The following is a 22,442-nucleotide window of genomic DNA, read 5'->3' as shown; positions in this document are numbered from 1 at the left end:
GAGGCACAATATAAGTTCCCACTATCACATAGAGATCACAGCATCTGCATTGTTACAACTGCAAAGACCGTACCTAATTATGAACCTGATACACGTAGCTTCATACTTAGTTGTCATTTGTAGTAGAGATAGTTCGCACCTAGTTTAGTTCACTAGCGATGTTTCAGTTTAATCATTTTGTTGGCGGCAGCGCATGGAGACGGACGGAGCGCGCTGCAGCCGGCGCGACATGTCGCCCGCAGGCCGCGTGCGCGCCGCAGGCATGACGCGAGACAGAGTAAGTCGCACAGAGCTTTTCTACTGTCCCTATTTATCTTCATAATAGGTATTTCAGTCGATTATATTTAATAATACAAATCACCGTCACTACTATACATAGATCTTAGGACAAACACAAATCTCCGCTGACTTAACTTACAGAGTAGTATTGAGAACAGTTAAATTTAATTTTATATTAATATGTACCATCAGCCATAAGTGGTCTACCAATTTTAAAAAAAGTTCCTATCAAATGAATATGTCGCTAAAGTCGAACTTTTAAGTTGACAGACACGTTTATTGGCATTATTGTTTTGTGATATGCAAACGACTTTCAACTTTAGGGTGGTAGGTAGACCACACATTTGGCTGATGGTACCTGTGAACATCGGCATCGTTTGTTGTCCACACAGAGCGGCGGCTACAGCGTGGCGCGGTCGCAGTCTGCGGCGGCCGGCGCGCGGCCGGCGCGCTCGCGCAGCAAGTCGCCGCGGCGCTCGCTGTCACCGCCCGCCGACCGCGAGGCCTCCTGGCGCTACACAGGTGCCGCCGGCGCCTCTAACCCTCGTTCATACCACCATCGCGGGCCCGACCCCGCACGGAACACTGTCGCCGAGACACGCACGTTCTTGTCGCGTCCGCTCATCATCACTTTACTACCACTTACTATCGACTTCCTCGCTCTGTTCCTCTTTATGTTTTGTTTCACGCATCTTCCGCTGCCCTCGTCCTATTCTATCTGAATACGAGCACGCTGTTAACTGTACTTGAAGCGCCTCGTGCACACGTTTCTTAAATTTTCAGTGGCCGTGAGTACGTCGCGCGAGATTAAATATTAATTAATCATTCATGTCATGAAAATTTTGCTTATCTATTGGGAAGGCGTCCGCGAGTTGGTCGGCGGTTGCCGATGGGTGGGTTGGCGGTGAGTTAGAGTGAGCGCGTGTTGCAGTGTGCGAGGAGCGCGGCAGCGAGGCGCGGCTGCCGACGCACGCGTACGCGCCGCGCTTCCAGTCGCGCTCAGCCACCGCCACGCCCACCACCAGCCCCAAGAAACGACAGCTGCCGCAAATACCCCATCAGGTAATGTCATTCGTATTGTAACTACGAAAGAATTTGTAACCAATACTTGTTTTACAGTACAATAAAAAATAGTATCACGTACAATCAAGAAAACTGAATCGCGTACCAAGGTAGAAATATTTGGAATGCCTATATCAAATTTAAGTCGCTATCATTATTAAATGAAAGTGTTAGTGATCAGCCCTTTTCTTTAGTGCCTTTTTACTTACCGAGAGGGCGAAGAAAATAATTTGGATAAGACTTTCCAGACAATACTGTTAATTTAACGTGCCTACTATAAAATAAAATCAAATACAAGTGCTGTTTTAGTTAGCATATTTCAGACATTAGCACTAGAAGCTAGTTGGACGGTAATGTGTAACATGGTTGTCGTGTACAGAGCGCGCAGCGGGCGGCGCGCGCGCAGGTGTCCGCGGACCTCGAGGAACGTAAGTGGATCGCCCCGCATCACATTGGCGCCACACTCACCTACCGAAGCACGCCACAAGGTCAATACACGCAAATCCTGTCCAGAAACACCACTGTTTTCAAAAATAAAGTGGCGTTTACATTGGATTTCGATAAGCCCATTTTTTCGTTCGTTTTTAAATTTAAAACTCTATAGAGTTAGCTAAAGTTGTATATAAATCTTTCATCGGCATTTAGCCGCTGTTACGTAAATATCAGAAATCATGAGTTTTTGAACTGAGACCTTAAACATTTGACAGACAATAATTATCACCTAGCTGCTGTAGTGGTTAGAATTTCATCTAAAAGTATAGTAACTATAACGACGTAAGCAAAACTTGTCATGGCTGAAATAAAAGCATTTTTGTAGAATCGCCTTGGTCACTTTTTTTTTGCATTCCTAGGGTTTGATTTGTAGTATATTTCACTAAGATACGTAATATTAGATATTAGGTTATGTAGTTAAAATTTAAACGAAAATCTAACTTTTATAGCTGTTAAAAATGCAAGCCCTCTCGCTCTACCGTTCTGTTATTGTCAGACGGATATACGATAGTTGATTTTTTTGGATTAGGTTGGGAGCGACATTACGCGGGACTGTCGGATTCGGAGCTGGCGGCGCGCGGCGGCGGCTGGGCCCCGCGGCGGCGCCTGTCGCCCGACGCGGCCGCCGCCGACTCCGACCTCGAGTCCGTGGCTTCCGTAACCTCCAGCGCCTTCAGCACACAGTCCGAGCGGCCTCGGCCCACGCGCATGCTAAGGTAACCCCCCTCCCCTCTATATTACACCTTCGCAGGTGTTATTGCTAAGGAGCCGTTTACTTACTATAGTATTTTCTTCAAACAGCAGGAAACACGTCCTCCCTGTACACAGTACATCGTCCTCTTGCGATAGCGCTACCCCTATTCTAAATATGTATCGACGTTGTGACCGGTATCCTCACCATTTGTTGCCTTACGTGTCCTTGTCGGCGGGCTTGGCGCGACGGCGCGGGCGCGTGCGCGCCGAGCCTGCCCCCGGCGGCGTGGCTACGATGCACCGCGCTCGGCCCACACGCCGCCTGCGTCGTATCCTGGCACGCAGCTGCTCTGCTGGTTCTTGCTCTAAAGAATGCTCACGTCGTCACGCGTACGCGAGAAGCCACAGCTATCCAGAATACACTGAACACGATACCGCTTACAAAATAATCAACAGCAAAAGAGAATACATAAATCCAACAGATTCGATTGCACCGAAACAAAAATTGTATAGCACTAAGCGCTACGAAGATCAACTTAATTCACAGTCAAATATTTACAGTAGTCCACCACTCAATCAAAATTTACCTTTTAGGAAAAGATCTCAGGCGAAATTAGAAACTATTCCCTGGAATAATTCAGTTCTATCTAATGATTATATGAGTGCCCAGTCAGCACTACAAAAACAATGTAATTCAGATTTACTCCAAAACGATGATAATTATTCCCAGTATCATGGGTACGACAGTGATGGTAGCATAGCAGAAACGACTATCCATGTTAGCATCGACAGACAAAGTAGTCTAGATGTTGTAGATTCAGTTAAATTAAAATCCAGTGGCTCACAATGTGAATTGCAGCATCATGAGTCAGATAAAAATAGTATGTGTAATGAAAGGAAGACAAGTATGTCGCTTAGTTTAAAACAAGAACACGAAAGCAAAAGTACTGATATAACGCCATCATTCGATGGTTCGAAAGCTGCTACACTTTGTTTACAAAGTGATATTGATGAACCTAAAATTAGAAAATTTACAGACTTTCGAAGACGCCATTCTGATTCTTTAGTTATTATGAACCGTTCGTCAGGATCATTAAAGAAAGACAGCGTAGAAACACCAGATAAAACAAACAGTATTTTCAAAAAGATGAGCATTACACCGAAGGATAACGAAGCGCTTAAAACGGCTGCCTCATTATATTCTTTTGGTCATAATGGAGATGACTCAAACAAAGAGCATGTTAAAAAACAAGGCACTGTAATCATAAATGAAACCCCCAAATTCCAAGATTATCGCTCGCCAAGCTCCTTATCTCCTCCACCTGCCTTAGATACGTCTTTCAAACAACCGTTACCATCAATAATTAAAAAGGCTCGCACCCGTTCGTATTCTTTAGCATCCGCAGTTCATTTAGATCGAGAATTAAGTATGATGGCTAATTCTTTGTGTATTGCTCTTTCTCCCACAAACCTCGGCTCGCCCCGTCGCGTGCACACCCCCGTCGACTCACATCTGCCACCCGACGACACTCACCACACCACCGCTGACACTGCGCCGCGGCCGGACCCTGCTGACTCTCCGCCCCGGTTGGAACATGCCGCCATTGACAAAACGCCGGCTCGTAACGACTTTCAAACAATACAATCTCTGGCGCTGCAAACTGCTAATCGACGTGCCACTAATAAAAACAAAAAACAATGTACGAAATCATCTGGAACATATCAACGTGGCAAATCGTCTTCACGCCGGGGATCGAAAAGCAGTAATGATTATGGCGGGCGCGAGAATGGACGAAGCGGCAACCAACAGCAGCCGCTTGAGAGAAGAGAGTCGCGCAGAGGGCAGTTCACGCGAAGCCTAAGTAATGCCGAAGCACCAGACGAAAAAGCAGGTATTTAAATACATACTAATATTTAAATCATAATTTTCATACGCAAAATTAACACGTAACTTACTCAGAGAATTGTACTTTTTAAGATTTCCACTATAACGTAAAACTTTGCGAAGACGGCAGCTTAAGCGACACGGCGCTGGGCGGAGCCAGCGAAATGGAGCCCAGTAGCGACGACGTGCTGTTGAAGGCGGAACCACGGGACTACTTCGGCCCTGGCATGGGCAAGAAGAGCAATTCTACCTCGCAGCTCTCCGCCACAGGTGAACCCTAACGCAGCTCGCTTACCTACACCACACCACTGCCATCACACACGCACCCTCTCCCGCTAAGATACACATGTTGGCCTTTAGGCATCATTCATAATTTAATATGATACTGCAAGTACATGCAGATGCCGAGAGGCCAACGCGTGTTAGTTTAATTAATAATTAAGTATATAATGCAATGATCGCAGGGCGAAAAAGGAGGTTAGGGTTCGGTAAACGTGGAAAAAATTCGTTCACGGTACAACGCAGTGAAGAAGTGGTGCCTGGAGAAATGCGGGGAGGCGCTTCAGGCGTGTCACGCGCATCCTCCGCGTCCAGCGAAAACGACGAGGACAGGTTCGCGGCGCGCCGCAGGTGCCGGCGACATTGACACAATAGTGCGGTCCGGGCGGCTCCCTGATGCGACTGACGATACCATCACAATGCCCTTCATTATCATTAGAGAAATGCTCAAAAGCATTGCCAGTCTCGGTTAGGTCTATCGATAACACAGCATGCCAAGAAGTTCACTAAGACAGTAGATTAATGTACGGTGTTGCTTTTGTAAATTCAGCCGACTATGTCAAGCTTTCACTGGTCAATTTTAAGCTTAAAGCGAGCGTATGGAGATCAACTAACAAAAACACGAAATTTGTTTAGCATCATCAAAGTACACTAAACTGGAAACTCTACATAACTTATATTATACTTATAAAAAAAATATCAAAACCTCGCTTAATTAATAATATACCTAAACTAAAAAAATATGATTTTTCGCTGACTGTACTTTTTGTTGACTGTGCTTGCTGTTGCGTATTGTGTATACCAAATTCTAAGTCAAACCGACCACTAGAAGTCAAATATGATTTGAGTTGCGTTGAGTTTTGATTACAGACAGACCCACAGACACCGGGACAGGTGAACAAAAGTTACTAAAAAAACGGGTCAAGTGCTCGATTTCGCAACTGGGTTGAAATTAAATGGTTACTACTGCGATCGCTAAGCCACTAACACAAAAGAGCGTAGGAAAATCTAGGTACATCCTTTGGTACAAGATGGATAGTTTTTGGCGATTTCTCTGAACTATAAGACCTGTATAATCTTCATTGAAATAATTTATTAGCGTTAGTATTATATCGTCTAAAAAAGTATCTGGTCTAGGTCTTAGCAACTGGTCTAAAAAGCAGCTGATCTAAGAAGCAAATGGTCAAAATAGGTAGGTAGCAAGTGGTCTAAAAAGCAACTGGTCCTAACCTGTTTTTTTCGAAAACCTGAAAAAAACCTACATTAGGTTAGAGTTGTGTCAAGGCGCGAAGCGCCTTAGCCACGCGGAATAGGAGCTCCTGGAAGCGGAGCTCCGTCAAATTTGAGTCAAAGAATTTTAAACTACTTGTTACACCAGTTGCTTCTAAGACTACTTACTACTTACATCAGTTGCTGCTTAGACCACTGACTACTCTCTTTCCAAAAACTACCTTTAAAACTCAGCTTTAATAGCTTCCAAGTAAAATGCCTGTGACCCACGGTCACAAGGAGAGATAGGTGGACAGGACGAAATTACTTATAGGGGTTCCCTTTTTTTAATTTTGACTACGGAAAATTCAGGACTGCTTTTCTGCGCATTTTTAATCATAACCGGAAAAATAAACTCCAAGTTAAATACTAACTTTACTAAATTGCTCCATGAAAATATGAAGGGTCCACGGAAAGAACATGTCTAGTCACCTAAGCAACTTTTTGAGTTATTTATTGCGGTTTGAAAGTTAGTACAGTACATTGTAGTTACAATTTCTTTAAATGTTAAAAAATATATATACTCAGCGGCACAAAATGTGGCCCACCCACTCTTCATAAAAAATTACCGATTCTGCATTTTTTGCCGCTCATTATATTTTATATTGTTTTCAGATTATTTAATTATTTTAATTCAATGGTAAGTCATAGTACTTTTCGAGCTACATTTTGAGATTAAAATCTCAACTTTAAAAACGGTGACTACTTAGACATGTTTTTTCCCTGGACCCTTCATTTGTTATTATATTGTTTCATTAAGTAAATCTACAAGGGAAAGGTAATTTTTAATAGGCAACATTCCAAATCTCAGTACTAACCTACTATAATGAATTAAAATTCTCGACTGTTGAGCTTTTCAAAACAGCGAATCTTGAAAATTATTACTTATATAGTTTTCTAAATACCCTCTAGGGTAGGGACCTCAATTCTACGCACACTCATCTAATATTGCTTCATTCAATAGACGTACATTTTGAAAACGAAATATCATCCAATTGACGATGACGTTATGCTATATTGGTCACTGTAAAAAATCACATCGTTTGCGATATCGATAAGCTATGTATACATAAATTAGAATGTTTTCGGACCGTTGAACGAATTAATAGTGGGTACTAAATGTTTTGTGACGTTGTGTTGTGAGCGGCGTCGCGGCGGCGCGGCGGCGGTGCGCGCGCGCCGCCGTCGCCGTCCGCCGCTGACACCGCGCTTGTCCGCGTAGAAGGCGGCGGCGCGCGACGCAAGCGCTCCAGCCCCGCTACCACCACCTTCCAGCGCTCGCACGAGGTGTACGCCGCCAGCCTCGTCTCCATATCTAGCTCGGAGGGATCCTCGTAAGTCGCTCGCTCGTCCGCTCCGACCCAAGCCGCTGTCCGCTGACTACCCGCCGATCTCGTTTCTTTTATGTGCGCATTGATGTTGCTCGCGTCTTCTACTCTACCCCTCTCTGTATGCCTCTCGTCTTGTAAGCGCATGATATCGGACTATTGGTGTTTCTCACTTCATTCTTTTTGTTCACGTTCAGCACGCACCAGTCTTCTCTCGCTTAGGCAACGCACACCTTCGATACTGTGATACCTTTAACTATTTTTAATCCCTCGTGTCACAAGTCTGGTGGCATTGTTTCCGAGTCGATAGCGAGACGGAGTTCTGTTTGCTAGGGGTCTGAGACTCCTTTCTACCTTTAAAATGCACGACTGTGGTTGGAAATTAAATGTTGCCTGAATTTAAAAGCCTATGATGTTTGCACTAATTTATTATTTTGGATTATTTGACCAAACTTCAATTTATGTCTGATCAATGTACATTCACTACCACTCACACCACACACCTCTTACTGAACTCCCAATGCATGTTTCACTTTTATCACTACATTTCATAAATAGCCGCCATTATTTTGTTCATTAAATAATGTACTCGTAACAATAGGAAGCAATTTTAAAGCTGCGAAAAGTTTAATTCGTTGTAAAATGATGGTTCATATTATATTATAACTAGTCTACTCGGATGCTCTATAGGTACTAGTTAGAAATCATATCCAGAAGTATAGTATACCTACTAATGTATTATATTTGACTTACGAATCATAATATTGTTATTTTTCATGTCACTTAGTATCTAACACAAGAAGTATATACCTACTTTTAGTAATTTACTCTTAGCGCCTTTCTTTGAAACGACGCACAAATAATAAAGCAATTTGTATTTATATTCCGTAAAAAAAACATGCTTTAGTGACTCTCTAGCACCTGCTCCATTTACTCTCCTATATGCCTTAAATTTTCCTTAAGTATTTTTCACATAGGAACCTTGACTTTAACCAATCGATGCATCTGAAAGACTACCGCCCTCTTCTTCACTATTGTATCAATGTTGTCATTGTCTGTTGTAATTTTTACAATTATTCTTATTCTGTGGTAGCTTTGAAAATCAAGGTCTAGTGGGCTCCTTTTAGAGTCATTACTAGTTGAAAATAAGTTTTCATTACTGTAGTATAAACATGCCCGATAGGAACCACAAAACTTTGATTTTCGATTTTAGAATTGTTGCATTGGTTTGTATAATTAATATATGTAGTTTTCCGAGAAAAAAGTTCCAGCTTCGTATAATATATTAGCATCGCACGAAAATCGAACTTGCGTATTAATTAGTAAAGCTTAGGTGCCTACTTGTTGTACAACTTGATTGTCTTAGGTACTGGTTATCTATATAATGTACCTACCTAAGCTTAAATATTGAATACGTAGTGGATAATAAAAAAAAGAGGTACGCTATGAGTACGTTTGATTCGTGCTTGGAAGATAGACATAAAATATTTTTATACGTGATGTAGTCGGCCAAGAAATTTCTTTACTGCCATAACCATAAGACACTATGTCATTTACACTTATTTAAAATATCAATATCTCGTTTCATCTTGAAGTTAGTCTTAAAGGTATGGAGTGTATAGAATTAAAAAGGAGGAGAGTCTCCGTGGAAAGGAATTAGTTAATGAGTTCAATAGACGACGCCACAGTAGCAAGCGGGTTAATTTTAAAGGAAGCTTTATAACGATAATCACTGTAAAATCACTAAATACTTGCTTTTTACAGATCACGAAAGTTCAATCTTTGTCCATGTGTTCTCACAGCAGGTATTTCAGGACATACTTACTCAATTATTTCAAATATTCTTGCTACTCTAGCGCCAATCAGAAGGGATTTGGAACTATTATTTATCGCTTTTGCAACTTTTCCGTTATATAAGGACTGTACTCCTTTTACATTCTACACCCCATACTAAGCCATGTTTCAAAGTTTGCATAGTAGAAATTGTTGTAAACAGTGATTGACAGTTCTTTAGTCGAAATTTGCATTATTGTACCTTAGTTATGTATACCGTCTGTTTATATTCACGACGCGTCAACTAATGGTTATACTCTACGCACTATGCATTCTTTCAAGTCCGGTTAATTTACATGAAGGTAATTATTACACATCACTAAATTTTTCTATTTTTTTGATATCGCTCGCTCGTGACAATAATTGTTACTAACATTACAATTAAATGTGAATACAGAATAAGTATTGGACTGTTTTATAGTTTTAAACTTTCAAATGATTACTATCTGAAATAAGACCAATGCATAGCGAGAAAACAAAGAGTTAAATTTAGAATTACGTACCTATTTAATTAAAGTCCGTGTATTTAACCCGTGTCGTGTCGGGTTAGAATTACACCTCTCAATTTCTTCCGTGGATGTCGTAAGAGGCGACTGAGGATATAGGTTAAGGTATACCGTAGGCGACAGACTAGCAACCTGTCACTATTGTACCGTTTTCGTCAAACTTAAAACCTAAAATTGCTAAAAGTGGCTCCGAAGCGGTAACGTTTCGTGTGCTCTGCCTACCCCATTTTGGGAATAAAGGAGTGATGTGTATGTGTGTGTGTGTGTGTGTGTGTGTGTGTGTGTGTGTGTGTGTGTGTGGGTGTGATTTTACCGATGAAGGCAGTCATAGAAAAACATTCACTATGTAGGTAAATGCGTTTAAAACTGGGCGAAACGATGGCTACTGTTTCAAGTATAACTAAATTACTACGAGCACTGATCCCGCTCGTAGCTAAATTACAAGCATTCCGTAACTGGGTCGATAAACTTTTTGGTGTTTTGCTATCTTATGTTTATGTATTTATATGAATGACGAGCATCCAAGTGCCAGTCCTAACGGCTAACTACTTAAAAAATCCTAAAATACGCCAACAAAGGAAATATGTGTCAAATAATGATTGATTAATTAATTATTCATTAAATAAATCAACCATTTATCTACTAGGACTTTGTATTGATTAAAAAGTACACCAACACCAAAAACTTGATTGACTCTGGTTAAAAAATTTAAGGGCGATCTTAACATGTCAGCAGATTGCGTTATTTAGGGGCTGTTTCACCATCCATTGATTAGCGTTAACCGACGGTTAAATGTGATGCCGTCTCCGTCTATTCGAACAAAACAAATAGAGACGACATCACAGTTAACCGTCAGTTAACACTAATCGGATGGTGAAACAGCCCCTTAGAGTCACGAAGCCCTCATCAAAGGCCAACTGCATTAATTTATACCGAGTTGTGAGTGCCAATCACACAAACTTTGGACAGGTTAGGGCCGCCCCTGGACACGTTAATGCTTTTTCGCTTCGCCCTTGATATTTTAATTTTCAATTGTCTACATTTCCAATTACCTTTGCATGCGATATTATATGTGTTTAGTGGGTATGGTAAACTCAAATATAAAATTTACATATTGTGCCCCTGTCTTAACTGTATAAGTTGGATATGAGATGACAATGCATGACTTTACGCCTATAGGTATTATCGAATAACCGATTTGGCAGATGGTCACCGGGGATGCGTGGCTCCGGCTCCTCGGACGGCGGAGGCTTGTCGGACTTCATTGACGGACTGGGTCCGGGCCAGCTGGTTGGACGACAGCTGCTCGGAGCGCCTACACTAGGCGACGTTCAACTTTCCATGTGTTACCAAAAAGGCTTCCTTGAGGTACTCTTAATTCCCTTTGTGCTTTCGTACACACATGTGATATAGACAGTCGTCTAAATTCAGTTCTGAAACTTTCAGGTGGAGGTCATTCGAGCTCGTGGACTCCAAGCCCGGCAGGGCAGCCGTACTCTTCCAGCGCCTTACGTAAAGGTTTACCTCGTCAGTGGCAAGCGATGCGTCGCTAAAGCTAAAACCACCACCGCTCGCAGAACCCTCGATCCTCTCTACCAGCAGACGCTCACGTTTCGAGAGAACTTCAAAGGATGTGTGTTGCAAGTAAGGAACTGCACTATTACTGAATCGTTTGCTTAAGACACGGATCCGTGTCAAATTTAAGACTATTTTTTTATCCGCAGACTTTGTGCTTAGTAAAACAGATGAGACTAGAATGGGGAATGGATGAAAATTTTAGAAACGCTTGAAAGTTTTTTATCGATAGGCATAACCTTTCTGATTAACAGAAACAAATATCAAATTTTTAAGTAGCATCAATTATTAAAAAAAAAATGAAAGAGTTTTCATTACCGACAAATTCGACAAGTCCGGTCGGTTACGGGTTGTTCCATAGCCCAGAACAAAAAACTTTAAAAAAGAATTTATGTGTCTTTGACTCGTTCGTTTTCACAGGTGACACTCTTTACCGGCCCGGATAATACCTACATGGAAATATCGACCCTGTTTTTCATGTACACACACATAGAAGCTCATGTCAGTTGCAATGGGCGTGTACGTGAAAAACAGGGTCGGTATTTCCGGGTCCATATTGAATCTCATCAAATTCTTATTCCTATTTTTTATTTTACTACCCATTTGTGTTCATAATAATCACACTTCAAAATTTTTTTCCTCATGCTTTTTTTGTTCATAAATGTTTATTACTAAAACCGGAACTCATAACAGACAGTTTTCATATTTTTTTACTCAATGTCATTACTAAGAACACATCTCAACTCATAATGTTGTTTTTCAGAAAATTTTCCTTCATAACAGACGAATATCATAATCTTCTTATTAATAATAACATTAATAAAAAACATTTGAACTCATAATATTGTTTTTCATAACGGTAACTACCTATTCAAAATTAGATTTACTTAAATCGTTTTTTTTTGTTTTTCATAACGGTAACTACCTATTCAAAATTAGATTTAAGTACTTAAATCGCTTTTTAAACAAAACAAAGTCGAATTAAATTACAAAGCATACTTACCAGAAAATGACAAAAAACAAAATTACTTTTAAAAAATTACTAAAAAAACAATTACACAATAAAAAAAATACAAAATATCAAAAAATCTAAACGGAAAAAAAAGAAAAGAAAGTAATTAAATAAATAATAATAATAATTAATTATCGTTAATTATTTATATTGAAGTGTAACTTTTATTAAGAAAATATTAAGAAAATACAAAATATCCATAGGACTAAAACTACTATTAAATGAAAATAACTAAAACTAAAACTTTAATTAAAAAAGAGAGGTGGCTCTCAGCGACATTCTCAGAAGGGCGCTCGTTAGTGCCAACGTTCCCGCTGCTCTGGAGCCCCAGATTGTACGGAGCGATGGCAAGCGCCCTGACGGAATGTCGTTGATACCCTGGAAGACTGGCCGTGCGCTGGTGTGGGACGCTACCTGTACAGATACCCTGGCGGCGTCCTACCTACCAGCAACTACCAAATGTGCGGGGGCGGCGGCAGACGCCCGGGAACGCCTCAAGGTCACATAATATAGCTGTCTCGGCGCCCAACATCATTTCTTTGCTTTCGGCGTCGAGACTCTAGGTCCTTGGGGTAAGGGTGCGCTGGAGCTACACAGGGAGCTCAGAAATAGGTTAAGGGAGGCAACAGGCAACCCTCGCGCCGGCAGCTTTCTCGCGCAAAGAATCTCAATCGCAGTTCAACGCGGGAATGATGGGCACCATGCCAAGAGGCCCACCTCTCTTTTTTAATTAAAGTTTTAGTTTTAGGTATTTTAATTTAAGAGTAGTTTTAGTCCTATGGATATTTTGTAATTATTTATATTATATTAGTATAAGTTGAGAAATATGTTCGGTGCTGGCGCTACGCCGGCCGCTACCGCGGCACGCTCGCTTCGCTCGCGCGCTGTTAAGTCACAGTTCTGCCTAACACTCCTCCTCGCTTCGCTCGTCGTCGTACCTAACGGAGTCCTTCGTTAGAGTCCTTCATTAAATACATCATTTCGCACCATCGAAAATTTTCCAAGTCCCTGCGCGTCAATAATGCACATAAATAACACTTATGATTAAGAAATATATTGAAAACAAATATTAGTATTAACAAAGTTATGAATATTAGCGTTATGAATAAGAATGATTAGGAGTTTAAATCGTTAGTATAAGAAAATATATGAAAACCAATATTAGTCTGAACAAGTTGTATAATTAGTGATATTATGAATTCCGATGATTATGAGTTTCGATCGTTAGTATTTAAAAAAATTATGAAGACTGATCGTTATGATGTAAAATGGTATGAGAAACATTTTCGGACTTCCGATAATACGACTTAAAATGTTATATGAAAAAATGCGCACCCGGTATTTCCATGTTGGTATTATCCGGACCGGTAAAGGTGTCACCTGTCAAAACGAACGAGTCAAAGACACATTTTTTATTATTTTGTTCTGAGCTATGGAACAACCCGTAACCAACCGGGCTATCGTAATTCGGTGGTAAAGAAAACTCTTTAATTTCTTAAAATTAATTGATGCTACTTAAAAATCTCATATTTTTTTCTGTTAATTAGGAAGAGTAAAAGCGTTTCTAAAATTTTCATCCATTCCCCATTCAGTACTTTTTTTTTTAGTTCCCGCTTACGAGGGGTTAAAACATCATACCAACTTGGTTTATATTAACACTTCTTAGTCTTGAAAATCTTCACTAACTTACTTTAGTAAAATCCAAACAGTTTAATAGACTGTCTTTTATATGTCATATGCTATAAATAGCGTATTTTTCAGGTTACTGTATGGGGCGACTACGGGCGTATCGAGGGTAAAAAGGTGTTCATGGGAGTGGCGCAGATTATGCTCGATGACCTGAACCTCTCCAATATTGTTATAGGATGGTACAAGCTCTTCGGAACAGTTTCTTTGGTGAGTACGGACGCCCGATAGTGTAGGTATTGATTCTTGCGACAATTCGTTGCTTAACATACAGTTTTTCTTTTTCAGTAACGGAGGCTAACTACCGCCTTTATAATGTTTGAAGAACCTATCAGAATAAAAATTAAATTGTCCAAATAATAAATTTAGTGATACTGCTTTAATATCATCATAAAACGCAAAATATCTTGAATAAAGGAAGTTTTCTATAAAACGAAAGTTAAAATTATTTATATTATCAATTTTCTTTTGAAATGCCTACCGGAGTTTTGAATAGATAGCATTTTATAGCAATGAAACAAATGTATAGTGTACTCAATAATATGTAATTAAGTATTAAAATAAAAGCCAAATTGCAAATGTTGATGTATTCATTCCCTTCTCCTGTCCTCTGCAATATTATTATACTAGATGAAAACCCGGCTTCGCTCGGGTAAAATGTAGACTCATAATAACATGTTTGAAATTTTTTTTTTGCCAGTGTAAAAACTTTCCCAGCCTTAATATTATCACAAACGTACTTTCACAGCTAACCTACGTATCGGTATTTCTCTAGTAGATATTTCTCCTAAATCTTATTTGCCCAAATAACTATGATGTCTCTGTCTCATAATCAAAGAAATTAGACCTAAAGGCCCCATATACGGTACGATTCGTCTGTACGATCGATCTGATGAAAATCGACGAATCGTACCGTGTGTGGGGCTTAAGAGGTCACAATGAGGGCTATCGCAAATGAATTCGCCACTAGAGGCGCTAGTGTAGCGTGAGGTCTCCGAAATGTCAAATCTCATAGTTTTTGGGTGAGCTACGCGGGTTTATTTATAATTAGAATAATTTTGTGAATATTTTGCAATACCTGAAATTAATTATGGCAAATATGCGTTCCGGGGCAATGAATGTCTGTGTTTTGAGACAGTTTTGTCTTTCGGAAACCTTAGTCCTCCCTTTTTCCGAACAAAACAGGAACTATGCAACACTGTGGCATGATCGATATTTTTATGGTACGGTTTTAAGGTGTATTAAATATGATTTTAATCTAAACTTTGTTTTCACGCCCGTAATAACAGACTTTGAAAGCCATACTTAAAAACCTCACGCAACAGTGCGCCATCTAGTGAGACAAAAAACGATAGCCCTCATTGAGAACGAAATGCAAACCTGTGACACGTGATGACGTGACACCTATAGTCTAAGCGTGACACTAACGCCACTTTGATGTGATGACATTGACATTTTTAACTTCGCAGCGCCATTATATACTTAGTAATTTATTCAAGTTTATATTGAAAATACTCGATAATCCGAATTTTCCGCCTACAAGTTGTCGACTCGGATTGACTAATTTTTTACGCTCTTCAATTTGATGTGCATGTCGTTCGAGTCTACCGTAGACCGGTACGAAATTATTAATATAGGTTTTTGTATACAGAACATAGCAAATTTCTGTTAATTAAAAAATAAATAACTTTTCTGTACGTGAACAAGATTCACTAAGCCTGTCACCAAATAAATCGTAGCACCGTGCGGAATTTCTTTAGACGCCTTGCAGATTTTACATTTAATGCTTCCACAACATTCATGTATTAAAAAACCGGCCAAGTACGTATCTGGCCACGCCCAGTATAGAATTCCGTACTAATATGCTGCAATAAATGCTGTCCTAGTTATTATATCAATCCCTAAGAAATATATTGGTCATCAAATTAATCAAATCTGTCTCTAAGTATGAGTCATATGATTAATATATAAACCTGTATCCTAAATTATAGTTTGATTATAGTCATCAAATTAATCAAATCTGTCTCTAAGTATGAGTCATCAGATTAATATAAACCTGTATCCTAAATTATAGTTAGATCATCAAAATTCGATCACCAAAATAATAGCTCTGTCACCTATTAAATAGATCAGTTCCTTAATTCGATGCTTCTATCTATTCTACTAAGGCAGGTCTGGTTAGGTACGAGGACAAGCGAAGCGAGGAGTGTTAGGTGGAACTGCGACCCTCAGTGTGCGAGCCGAGCGAGCATTGTATGATGAATATAAATGTTTGTATGTAGTAGGTACTTGAGTCTTGGATATTTATATTGTGTCTACCCGTTGTTTAGCTAGCACCCGTAGAACAAACTTTGCTTAGTTTGGGACTGGGTCAATTGGTGTTATTGGTGAGAAGATATTATGATTTCGTTCATTGTCATATCATTATCGTCAAATTTCAGTTCAATTATTTGATGATCGATATTATTTTCCAGTGAATATATAATTTTTAGGAAGCCATTTCTATATTGTTTGGTGATTCAGTTTTAGTGACACATCTATTATTTGGAACCCAATATTATTATTTGATGACCAATATTATTTCACAGTAATTTTTAAATAATATTTAGGTAACCGTTTTAATATTATTTGGTGATTCAATTTAAATGACATATTTACTATTTAAGGAACAAATATTATTTATTAGGTCGCCGAAAACGCATTTATTAGGTGATAAATAAAATCATACCCGTATTAAATAAAGTTCAATTTGTCCCAGCATTTTTTTCTAAAAACGATCTAAAAAATAAAGTTGCTTTACTCGCTGACTCCGAACAATTTCCGCCCTATGGACGGAATATCCAAGTAATTTGACTCAGACTTATTTTTTATCCATGTGTAGCATATCGTTAGAAAGGTCATAAGCTAGAGAATTAATTTAAGAGCATTTCTAAAAAAGTTTGTGTATTTGATTTGCGACTCCGATTTGGATAAAAATTTGCAGGTAATATGTAGAGTGAACGATCACTCTACATATTACCAGTGGACGTGGAGTGAGTGGACGACCAATTGGTTTGTATTATATTTGTTTGTATTATAAGGTTATATTTGCGTTTTGGTTAGAGAACATCCTGAATATTTTGTCAAAAAAATTACCATTGCTTGCCCAGAGCAACTCGGCATAAGGATAGGCTACAACTACCACTAGTAAAATTAGAAGTTTATGGAAAAAATGATTTATGTATGGCTATCAAAATATACAACAGCTTACCAAGTCACATACAGACATGTCATTTAAGTAAATTCAAAACAGTACTTACCGAATGGCTAGTAGATATTTTTTTTTATTCCGTTAAAGAATACTTAGATAGGCAATGAATAATAGTCTTATAACAAATTTTATAAATTAAGTTTACTCGTAGATCTACTCCTTAAGTGCTATGATACCATTGTAGTTAATATTTTAGTTAGATACTTAAAAATAAAAGATGCCTGATATATAGTAAAGATACCTATATATACAACTACTAAGTTATATGTTTATGTTAAATGTGTTAAGTTTTTCTTTTTATTGTTTAAATGTAGCTATCTACATATTGTTTAATATTTTTATGGATTTTTGTAGCTCTAAATAAATATGTCAAAATTTTGCATGCCTATGAGGCACATAATAGTCTGTAGTTATATATATAACTTGTTAACTGTGGTCTTGCAATAAAAATATATCCTTTTTTGTTACCAAAACTCTATAGATTTGCGGTAACAAAAAAGGAACTTTCCATACAAATTAATTGGAACATTTCGGGAGACTATGTTAGTTTAACTCAATATCGTTCACTCAATCTACCTGCAAATTTTTACCCAAATCGAAGTCGTAAATCAAATGTCCAAACTTTTTTAGATATGCTCGTAAAGAAAACGAACTGCTCAATTGTCCTTTTTTTCTTAATAATTGATTTTCGAAGTAGGATTTTTTTTGACACAATCAGTAATTTTTTGGAATTAAAATCCTCGTACGTCCCTTTGAGACTATGAATTATAATAAGAACTATTTTTAATTGAACAAGCATGTATTACCAGTAGTAAATACCTACAAAAAAATAATACATTTACATGCATTAATAAAAAAATACGAACGTTTAAAGGCGGGATCTCGGGAATTGTAAGAAAAAACATTTAACAAAAAATGGTCACGTGCGAGTCGGACTCGTACATGAAGGGTTCCGTAAAAAGTTCAGTAAAAGTTTTTCTTAAAATTCTTCTAATATAAGTTTTATTTTGCTGACCGTACCTACATTTTGTCCCTGGTTACCAAAGTACTTACTCTTCAAGACGACAAACGAGTCCAAACTCGATGCGGTCGTGTCGTTTATCACAGAGTTCCTATGGTCACCCGCTAGCTTTATCATCAGAACTCCATGTTATAATAATATTGCACTGTCATCGGATTTATACATGAGTGTAAAATTTCAGCTCAATCGGTTGAAGATATCCACTTCAAATTTGAGTTGAAAGATTCCACCCGAGCAAACATAAGTTACATTACACTGCAAATAAATATAATGCTTGTAATAAGTTTTTGTTACAAATTTCATTTTTAATACAAGCTTTTTTTGCCGAATGTACTTTTTGTTGACTGTACTTGCATTGTCGTCTAAAGTAATATCTGTACCAAATTTCAAGTCGGTACTATTAACTATTGAGGAGTTCCCTCCTGCAGAGACGATCCTGGCAGGACCACCAAGATGTCACTACCAGATTATTGTATTGTCACCAAATTTTCATAAGTATGCCATATTTCAAGTCGATCGGACCACTGGAAGTGGGTCAAATTTAGCTTCCAAGATTTGACCGAAATAAAAATATCGCCGAAATGTAAGCACTTGTGCAAGTATTTCGAATAAAAAACAATTTGAATTCTCATCCTCTTTGGTTCTGGCTGTTTGCTTCTGAAACCATTGCCCCAAACACGCTGCGCGCGGCTCAAAAAAAAAGGTGTCAGCGCGGTTCATTCGGCGGACTTCGTATGTTGTGTAATTCAATAATAAGAAGTTCGACGTTCGTTTTAAACTGTTTTATAAACCTTGTAAATAGTGTTAAATACTTAGTATGATTTTTCTTAGTGTAAAAAACAAACAAACATAGTGATTTATACGGTGTGGATTTGGCGAGCGCTTTATCAAAGTTGGCTTCGTTGAGGTTTGTGGTTCATAAATTGCTTTATTAATTTTGCACAAAAACGAATAAACCACACAATCAGACAGTCACTATATTATATTATCGAAGCTTTTGTAAAACATCATTAAAATCACAAACTTAAAGGTCTCGGTCGCCTTAGCAACAGCTAATAACGCCTAGCAACCAAACAACGCTGAAAAAAAACACGTTTCTTGTATGACCCTCTTTAATTTGTAACTTTATTTTATTTTTAGTATTTGTTGTTATAGCGGCCACAGTAATACTTAATCTGTGAAAATTTCAAGTGTCTAACTTTTACGGCTTCAGAGATAGAGCCCTGTGACAGACTGACGGACGGACGGACGGACGGACGGACAGACAGACAGACAGACAGACAGCGCAGTCTCAGTAATAGGGTTCCGATGGCACCCTTTGGGTACGGAACCCTAAAAATCATATCTCCAAAACCGTGACCCTTAGGATCCAAGTTCCAAGAGTGAAAATATAGTAAATAACCCCAACAATATCCCAAAAAAAATTGACGGTCCATGTGCCGAACATCCTGTATATTAAAGCTACTGTTACACATGCTCTTTACTAGCATGCTTATGAGCATACCACTAATGAGCATGTTCATGGACTGTTTACATTTGCTAGCAATAAGCATGCTAGTTTTGAGTATGCTCCTAGAGCTGGGTCCACATTTGTATCATTTTGCCGATGACAATCTTGCGTATCGTATCGAGCTCGCGAATCCTAATCCTAAGTATGGATGCTCACTTTGGGCACACCGTATCACTAGCATCGTCGTGTAAAAAAATGCGTCCATACTAACCGTAGCTTAGCAGCGTATCGTATCATAACGCCGTATCATTAAGTGTGGACTATCCGTATCCCCTTTGATGATCGGGGAAAAACCGCCTCGAGAGCGATCACGGTGTATCGCGTATCAAATCATAACGTCGTATCGTGATACAGTATCAAAATACGTCCATACTTACTGATCTTGATACGCGTATTCGATCGCGAGTGTGCAAAGTATATAATATACGCGTATCAACATCGATTCCGAGCGATCAGATACGTCGCGCCGCATGATCGCGCTGTTTTTGCGTCCACACTAACGATCTTGATACGCGTCGGCGCAACGCGACGGAGATACGATACGACAAAATGATACCAATGTGGACCCAGCTTAAATAAACATGCTCAAAACAAACACTCCGATACACATGCCTTTTGATAGCATGCTCCTGTCAGTTCAAATGTCAGTGGTGCCACGGCAATTACAGTGTTACACGGCTTTCAGGCCAAAAATCTTAAAATCCACGGCCTACGGTTCCAACCCTGTGGTTACGGCTTTTCGCAAATTCAACAACAAAAATTAATTTTCTCAAAAATGACCGTAAAAGTTGACATTATTCTTTACATATCGGAAGGTGAAGTGCATAGTTTATGGTCAGCGAAAAATTAAAAAGTTGAAAAGATTGCAGGCGCGCTAGCTCGACAATAATGAATTAGTGCGCCTGCAATCAGTCACAATTTTTTTTTAAAGTTAAAAAGGCCATGGACACAAGTCGTATACAGCCAAGTCTAATGGCCGGTATCAGATATTTTGTTGGAACTCCGGACTTTTTCAATTGGGTCTGAAACAGCTTGTGGTGTTTTCGGTGGAAAAATACACCTGCAGTTTATTTTTAATGAAAAAAAGGCGGGAAAGCATAAGAAAAATATAAGAATAAAATTAAATGTTATAATATATTTTGAGAAAAAGTGTATTCTATTTCAGAATTATTCACCATTTTTGAGAAAAGCTTTAAATTAGTCTCGGCTGGAATAGCAATTGCTGGCTTCGTATTACTTAAACGGACTCGCAAGCTCGTCCGTTTAATACTCATACTCAGCCAGCAATTGCCTACTTCCTGGCCACGACAATAATCTACTATTATTTATAACTAATTCACTTAAAGAAACTTTTTTTTGCTTGCAACTCTCGTGGCACTACCAATACTAGCATGCTCATTAAACGCGTCCACACTTGCTTATTACCTCTCCCCCTTCCACCCCCGCATCAACTAGCATGCTCGATAGTAGCATGTTCTGTTCACACATAGTAGGTAGCATTTTCTCGATAGCAGCATGCTCTGGTGCTACTAACGATCATGTGTAACAGGGGAGTTAGTGCACTACTGGTCATTTTCCCTGATTCGCCATTTTCGTTAATTCGTCAGTTTTCCTAATACTGCCATCAAAATCTTTAATTCGTCATTTTCCCGATTCGCCATTTTCGTTAATTCGTTAGTTTCCCTAAGTCGTCAAAACTTTGACTCGTCAATTTCCCTGATTGGCCAGTTTATTCAATAAGTCACTTTCACTAACTGCTCATTTCATGCAATGTATAGTTGCAGTAGATGTTTATTTATTTAGTAGGATTATCTTCTAGTCATTAGAAGATAATCCTACTAGAATCTAGTCCATGCTTTTGTTTCCTTGGTTACGTTTTGATGTTTGTGTCATCTGCCACTGCCAGCGAATACGAGTAATGAATTGAACAGCTTTTGTATACGCTGTGTCAATAAAGTGTAAACAAACCGATTTCATCAAAATTCGTGCATATACACCCACTGGATCGAATCAATAATCTTCGTGTCTTTCAACTAGACGTGTTATCAAATTTTTCACCAAAATTCAGTAATTAAGAAAAAACAAAGAAACAATTGTCAGATCAACGAATTTCCTGCATATAACTGTCAGATTTTAATTTAGGACGACTAGGACATCCAGCTGAACCGTCTGTATAAAAATCTGACGCGCTCGAGTATTTTAAGGTCACGTCTTTTTATTACATTTTCAGAAATCAGTTTTCAGTAGTGACTTTTGGTCGCGTCCAAATCGTCAGTCATTTGAATAGGATTTTTTTGGGTTCACTTAACGTTCCCTCTTAATATCTGACACGGTCGCATCCACCTTTGTAGTGTGGGGTATCGTCGGATAGGTTATCATTTGGTAACCATTTGGGGGTTGCTAAAACGATTTTTCGATTCAGTGATTTGTTTGCAAAATATTCAAATTTAAAGTGTAAAATCGAGCGTGTTCCCTCGCCCTCTAAAATCTAAACGGTGGGTAGTAAAATTAGAAAAAAAAAACATGATGGTAGTAAGTATATCAAACTTACAAGGAAAATTATAAAGGCTAAGTTTGCTTGAGATGTTTATGTAGTTTAAGAGTAAATAGCAGCCTCAGGTATAAAATATACCTAAACTTAGAAGATTCCGAACAAAATACAATATTCTTAGAAAAATGTTACTACATGGTATCGTAATGGCTACGGAATATCGTAATAACCCTATCTTGGGCGTGTCCGACACGCTCTTGACCGGCTTTTT

General features: G+C 38.8%; 1 protein-coding gene across 9 annotated transcripts in view; it reads left to right on the top strand.

Moving 5' to 3' along the window:
* Window positions 1-14,470, top strand: part of Rim (Rab3 interacting molecule) — a 47,900-nt gene extending 33,430 nt beyond the window's left edge. For 3 of the 9 annotated variants that reach the window (XM_074086819.1, XM_074086809.1, XM_074086868.1), the window contains exons 11-22: window positions 191-277; window positions 672-801; window positions 1,211-1,341; window positions 1,721-1,829; window positions 2,363-2,549; window positions 4,291-4,418; window positions 4,505-4,681; window positions 4,876-5,023; window positions 10,832-10,994; window positions 11,073-11,270; window positions 13,975-14,109; window positions 14,188-14,470. In XM_074086819.1, coding sequence (XP_073942920.1) covers window positions 191-277; window positions 672-801; window positions 1,211-1,341; window positions 1,721-1,829; window positions 2,363-2,549; window positions 4,291-4,418; window positions 4,505-4,681; window positions 4,876-5,023; window positions 10,832-10,994; window positions 11,073-11,270; window positions 13,975-14,109; window positions 14,188-14,190 — 1,596 coding nt within the window. In that variant the 3' untranslated portion in view covers window positions 14,191-14,470. Of the gene's footprint in view, window positions 1-190; window positions 278-671; window positions 802-1,210; window positions 1,342-1,720; window positions 1,830-2,362; window positions 2,550-4,290; window positions 4,419-4,504; window positions 4,682-4,875; window positions 5,024-7,181; window positions 7,294-10,831; window positions 10,995-11,072; window positions 11,271-13,974; window positions 14,110-14,187 lie in introns of those variants that run through there. The other 6 variants (XM_074086885.1, XM_074086828.1, XM_074086847.1 and 3 more) reach the window with 5 other exon arrangements.
* The last annotated feature ends 7,972 nt before the right edge of the window (window positions 14,471-22,442 follow it).

The sequence above is a fragment of the Choristoneura fumiferana genome, chromosome Z (genome assembly GCF_025370935.1).
Source record: "Choristoneura fumiferana chromosome Z, NRCan_CFum_1, whole genome shotgun sequence".
Taxonomy (NCBI): Eukaryota; Metazoa; Arthropoda; class Insecta; order Lepidoptera; family Tortricidae; genus Choristoneura; species Choristoneura fumiferana.
This window is presented reverse-complemented; position numbering and strand designations above follow the sequence as displayed.